Source organism: Oculina patagonica, chromosome 4 (genome assembly GCF_052425735.1).
Source record: "Oculina patagonica isolate OP01 chromosome 4, crgOcupat, whole genome shotgun sequence".
NCBI classification, from domain to species: domain Eukaryota; kingdom Metazoa; phylum Cnidaria; class Anthozoa; order Scleractinia; family Oculinidae; genus Oculina; species Oculina patagonica.
The window spans coordinates 23,089,041-23,095,040 of NC_135761.1; the positions used below are offsets into that span (position 1 = coordinate 23,089,041).

The 6,000-nt window shown below is 36.8% G+C and overlaps 2 protein-coding genes across 4 annotated transcripts in view; one reads left to right on the top strand and one right to left on the bottom strand.

Annotated features, from left to right (window-relative positions):
- Positions 1-6,000, top strand: part of LOC144651808 (NAD-dependent protein deacylase sirtuin-5, mitochondrial-like) — a 16,222-nt gene that overhangs the window by 2,274 nt on the left and 7,948 nt on the right. Inside the window, exons 4-6 of one of the 2 annotated variants that reach the window (XM_078511820.1) lie at positions 98-221; positions 793-908; positions 1,331-1,434. In XM_078511820.1, coding sequence (XP_078367946.1) covers positions 98-221; positions 793-908; positions 1,331-1,394 — 304 coding nt within the window. In that variant the 3' untranslated portion in view covers positions 1,395-1,434. Of the gene's footprint in view, positions 1-97; positions 222-792; positions 909-1,330; positions 1,695-6,000 lie in introns of those variants that run through there. The other variant, XM_078511819.1, reaches the window with a different exon arrangement.
- Positions 2,814-6,000, bottom strand: part of LOC144651697 (epithelial splicing regulatory protein 1-like) — a 15,230-nt gene continuing 12,043 nt past the window's right edge. For both annotated transcript variants that reach the window (XM_078511644.1, XM_078511645.1), the window contains exons 10-12: positions 5,992-6,000; positions 4,797-5,279; positions 2,814-4,475 (exon numbers count right to left, since the gene is read on the bottom strand). The exon at positions 5,992-6,000 is cut by the window's right edge and continues 447 nt beyond it. In XM_078511644.1, coding sequence (XP_078367770.1) covers positions 4,455-4,475; positions 4,797-5,279; positions 5,992-6,000 — 513 coding nt within the window. In that variant the 3' untranslated portion in view covers positions 2,814-4,454. The remainder of the gene's footprint in view (positions 4,476-4,796; positions 5,280-5,991) is intronic.

Sequence of the window (6,000 nt, forward strand, 5' to 3'; positions counted from 1 at the left end):
AAGGCCTGCAGTGCATGCTGAGAGATGGGTGTAAAATACTGTAGCATCAGTTCATAGGTTTGCAATGTGTGCTAATATACGTATGATTTGTCTTCAGGTGTGTCCAGCCCAACTGTGGAGGATTAGCCCGTCCCCATGTAGTGTGGTTTGGAGAAAGCCTTAATCGTGGAGTACTGAATGCTACTGATGCAGCTTTGGAAAAGTGTGACATGTGTCTTCTGGTATATACAGATATATAATTCTACAATTTTAAATAATACAACATGATAATACAACATGTCCTCATCTTCGGAGACCCAGAAGGCAAAATCATGACAAATCAGGCAAAAATCAGAGCAACAAAAGTTTAAGGAAGGACCGAACTTTCTTCACTCAGAGTTTTGATAGCTTACTTGGTTTCACCCCAGCTTCCCCTGGGCTCTGAAGGGGTGTCGAATGGTAAATGCGAGACTTTGCGAGACTGATATATTTTCTGCGAGCCCGAAACCTTTTAAGCCTTGTAAAAGAAATCGAGACTCCGAGAAGGCGTCAATTAAAGAAAAATACGAGACGACGAGACCCCTGAAATTTGGCTAAAATTTTGTGAGACACGCATGTTTTGAAGGACCATTCACCACCCCTCGCTGAGGATATTGCCATGTAACATGAAATGTTACTGGTACATGGCAATATCCTCAATGTGTGCTGCATTTTTCCAAGTTTTCGTCTTTACTGTTATAGACTACAAATTTAACTTTCATAGTGCATAAAAGTACTTGGCCAATGTATTTAATGTGTTTTATTAATGTTCAGGTTGGCACATCATCTGTGGTGTACCCAGCAGCAGGGTTTGCTCCAATGCTGTCAATAAAAGGTGTCCCAGTTGCCGAGTTTAATATGGAAGAGACCCCCTGCACTGGCGCTTTCAGGTACATAAACAAAACACTAACTAAAGTTAAACTTTTTCCACATTTAATACAGAAAAAATGAAAAAACAGAATTGGTGTTTGACATGTCTAGAAAGTCTACTGGTCGCCTCTTCTTGGCAACTAAAACAAGCAGAAATTTATAAGTTTCTAAAGTAATTGTTGTGCTGGTGGAAGAGTGAAACACTCAGTTGATAAGGTAAACAGTGCTGTAGTGAGTGACTTTGGAGAATTGATGTTTTCTAGCATTAGCCTGCCTTCCGTGCACATATGGGGAAACAGTAACTGAAAAAATGTTTCCTCACTTGCTGAAGCCTCAAGATGCAACAAAATGTTGCATTATAATGTGCAAACAAAAAATCCCTTTTGTAGCTTTGACTTAAGATTCCTCCCGGAACTTGAGGTTGCATTTTTTATTTTTGCAGATTTCATTTTCAGGGTCCAGCAGGCGAGACTCTTCCTCCCTTACTTGCTGAAAAGTCAGACTAAACAGAACTTCTGCTACAAACCTGAATTTTTCCAGTCATGGGTAGGTTGAACGAGGGGCTTGTTGTAGAGGAACATTTCAGACTGATTGATATCTTTTCACAGAGAGGCATTCAGAGCCACCTTAGATTTCTGAAAATTTAAGGTGGCTCTGAACTCCCTCCAGAGAATATGGTAACTTTTAATTAAGTAGCATATCAAGAAAATGACCACAACTTGTTTGCCAATGATTTGGGCATTCGTTTGATACCATAATAATAATTAAATTGTAGCATCAACTGATTTAGAGTGGTACTAATGACCTATCAAAGTAAAAAGTGCTGGAAACTAAGGTAAAAAGACACTTATTTTAAAAGACATGACGGTAAACTTACTAGCTAGATATTTTTTTATTTTTATTTCCAAGAAAGTACAGTCATTTCCAGATAGGTACAATATAGATAGCTATGGATTTTTGATTCAAGATAAAAAATCATAGCGAAGAAATGTGAAAAGATGTGTCTATGCATGTACTTGAAGTTTCTAAGAAAAACGTCGGAAGTCAGTTCTATTTTACACTGGAGATTGTTTATTCATTAATTTTAGTATGTTTAAAAATATAGCTAAAATAATTATCTGTACTTTAGTCTTTTTGTTACCTTGAATATCTCAATCTGAACTTACGATTATGTAAAATAAAGATTATGATATCGTTAGTGTCTCGCACTTGTTCACGGCACTGCCATGAACCTTAGTGATTCTAACTGAACATAAAGGAGAAACTTAGTTATTCCATAACTGGAACAGACCATCTTTTCGTGCCCTGGAATAGCTACTATGAAATGGTCTGCCTTTTAAATGAAAACAAAACTGGGTTAAAATGACTTAAGACATTCTTGGTAACAATATCACAATGATTCGTCAGCATTGAGGAAAATTTTGTATTGAGGGTGGCATATATTTCCCTTTTACCACCGTCACATTTTGAAAATATTATTAGTGTAACTTTATTAATGGCAATTAAATTACACTGGCTTTGACTGAATGCTTAAACATGTAATTTTTTAATTGGCTTTCCTGGTTTTACGTAGTCATGTTTTAGCTTCTCTTTGTTAAAATAATGTTCTTGTATTCTCTGTCGGTTGGATATAGCTTTTTTTACATTCATTTTAATTTCATTCATTCCGTGATCGACAAGACACAGTCATCCCTTGCAATGACTGGTAATACACAGTTATTTGTCAAACATAATGTTATTAGTTGTATGTAAATAAAAACAATATGGCCAGTTTAAAAAACTTTGCCCATAAATATTGCAATGTTTAGAGACAAATAAATGATGTTGGAAAAATTAATTGTTGGTTTATGATCCTGTCTTGTCTAAGCATCATTCATTTAATCCTGAAAATAATCTTTTCTAATCTAACATAATTATATTTGGCATTGTCATGCTACTGTTCAAAGGTAAACCATTTGAGTTGAATTGTCTCTAATTTCTTCTAAAAATAGCAACTCAGTCGAGACGTTAATTAACAGATCAACAAAAGACTTAGAGCAGTTTTCATAATGAGTGTCGTAAAAGACACATACAATCCAGTGAACCAATTAAAACTTGAAGCAAATACATGTAGCCGACAAGAAGCTCTGGAAAATGCGTCTGAGTCACAATGGGTTTTGGTTTTACTACCGGTATTGATTGGATGAGAAAGTTGGGTGAAATTTTTAAACCAATCAAGAAGTGGAGTAATGCAAAACCAAAGCAAACGCGATTCACTTTCAATACTCAAATGAAAACTGCTCTAACATCATCAAATTCTCTCAACCAGTGCTATAAAAAGCATATGGAGTCCAGTAACGAGAATTTGGATCTTGAAATCAGGGCTAAAGGGTTAACTTCTTAACAAGCTAGGCTATGGAATTTATATGTATCATTATTAATTCAAACTCTTTCAATTGCGATGTACAGCTTTGTCATAATGTTAAAGCCTATAAAGGCTTCATTCCTACATGACTGGCAACTAATACAAAAGTTCTAAAAACTATTTGGGATCTGACTATCAAACAAATTGATGCTAATTACATAATTGTACAATGTACGTTTATGCTCTAATTTACAGCTTTTCACTGACAGTCAAATGAACCTTTTCAGCCTCAAAAGACTTTGTCTTTCTTCGCCTTGATGTATACATTGTGAGAAGCTATTCTATTACTAATACACAAAGACGTATTGAGTAGTGCCTGTCGATCAAGTTTTTGGATAATTTCTTGTAGAGAGAATTATCAATCGTTGTATTGAGGCTGAAAAGATTGCATGTTGAACTGGAGTCTTTGGTTCCAGCTTGAAATAAATAAAATCTGTATTTGAACACATTTCTACAATTCATAGTAATTATACAATATCATTCTGAAAATTGAATTTTTGTCATTTGTTTGTTTTTGTCTAAAATCTAGATGTGCCTTTGCACGAAATACAGAATTATCAGCAGTTACTAAATTCATGGCTACTTTATCAAGTAGAATGCAAAAATTTATCATTTTTCATCAAATTAATTAATAGCATTTCTCAATTTTGCTTGACAAATTTTTGCTCTCATTTTAATCTATTCTTGCATTATTTATATTTTTGTTGCATCACTATGTTGTCTTTCATAACTTGTTCATACTTTCAAGTTTGTGTTAAACTGTTTTCTGTCAAATTATCTGCTGTCTTCAAGCTAAACTGTGGAAGGTTCACAGAAAATAAAGCATTTCGTAAACAATTTCTATCACAGTGACTGTTTTTTTTTGTGCAAGATCTGTTTGGGATACTATTTATTTTGTGACTACATTCATTTAAAATTTGTCTCTGTCGATAACTTGCACTTATTAATTATGATTTATCTCCTCTGTGACTAAAAAAGGCGGAGGAGACCTGAACTTGAAGCTGTCGTGGCACAGGCAGCATTTATAGCTATTTAAAAGCTAGACTCTATGAGCGTATCTTTAATTTATCATTTCTAAAGTGATTGTCATGTATTATGACCAGAATTGTCTACTGAGGACTACTAGAGTTGTTCTGGAATTCAGTAAGTTTCTTCACTTCAACTACCTGCCATAGTCTGCAATCTGCAAGGAAAAGATATCCAATTTGTTCATTAGCTATCTTTTAGGACAAGTAAATATGTTTTTATGGACTTTTTTACAGTTTGGTGCTCAGACACACATGCACACACAAATGAAAATACATTTTTTTGTGCTTGAAGGACAAGTTCTTTAGAAATTTAACCCAAAAGCAGGGCTATGCTCTTGTTTTGGGGGACTAGAAAAAGTTACCATTTTCATAAGCTTAAGTGCTAGGCACCCCAAATTTCATGGTTGAGAGCATTTGGGCTCCCACTAGAACACCATTGCAAAGGTTAAGATATATTTGACAAGTTGCTGGGTTACCTGGTATCCTTGAAAGAAAGGCATCATTTCATAAGGTTGCGGCAAGTAAGGTGACATCCTCATCCTAACATTCGTACTGGCTGGTGGATAATAACTCACGCTGCCCCCTCCAATACCATTTGTCGGCATAACACAGTTGAAGTACGTTGGTGAGTGAGGTACATACATCCCTGTGGGACTGCGGCAAGCTGATGAAGCAGTTATATTGTCCGTGTGTCCATTCATGTGTGTCCCATTTGGGCTGGTGACCACGCCATTGGACACAGGGTAAGAACATGGATGGTTGTAGGGAGTGTTGTTGAGTGACGCCATCTTAGTTTGATTGATTGTACTGCTTGTAATGATAGCAGCGATGTCCACTCCTGAGCATGGAAACACTTCAATGTATCTCTCCCCCATGTGTTGTCTGTGGAGGTCAGTGGTGGCTGTTTTAGCACATTCTGCAGATACTAACTGTACGTAGGCATCTCCAGAGGGTCGACCCTTGGCATAAAGATCAATGTTCATTTTTAGTCAGTATAAAAAGCCTGCACTCGGGTGAGGTGACCAGGAGCATATTGCCACCCCCCCCCCACCACCACCCCCTGGATAGTATGCTAAACCATCTCCCAGCGTCTTGCTAAGCTGCCATAACAATTTGCTGGTACCCAGTTATACAGCTGGGTGGAGAGTGGCACTGTGAGAGTAAAACATCTTGCCCAAGAACACAACACAGTGGCCCTAGCCAGCACTTGAACCTAGACCTTGCATTCTGTTGTCCCTCACACTTATTATCAAGCTGGGAAGAAAGAGGCTCTGCAAGAGAATGTGTCTTTCCTAAGGATGATGGCAAGGTTCAAACTGCCAAGTCTTGAATGCAGCAGTTTGTCACATACATATGCTATCAGCTTTATTATTTGTAAGAATGAAATAGACACATCTAAACATCTATGATGTTTGCCATTATTTTCAAGTAGAGACAACAGGGCTGTCATTAAGGGCCATAACCCGTAACACATGTTACAGCTGAGCTCACTGAATGTTACAGATGAAAATGTTGATTGGTGTTACAATACAATTGCATTCAGAGCGAAATGCTACAGGTGATAACTTCAATGTTATGGCTACTTGACAACTTAATGACAGCCCTGGACAAACTCATAGAGATAAATTATGTACTTATCAACCAAATCTTAACTACCACATCGCATCTCACCTGGGTGTT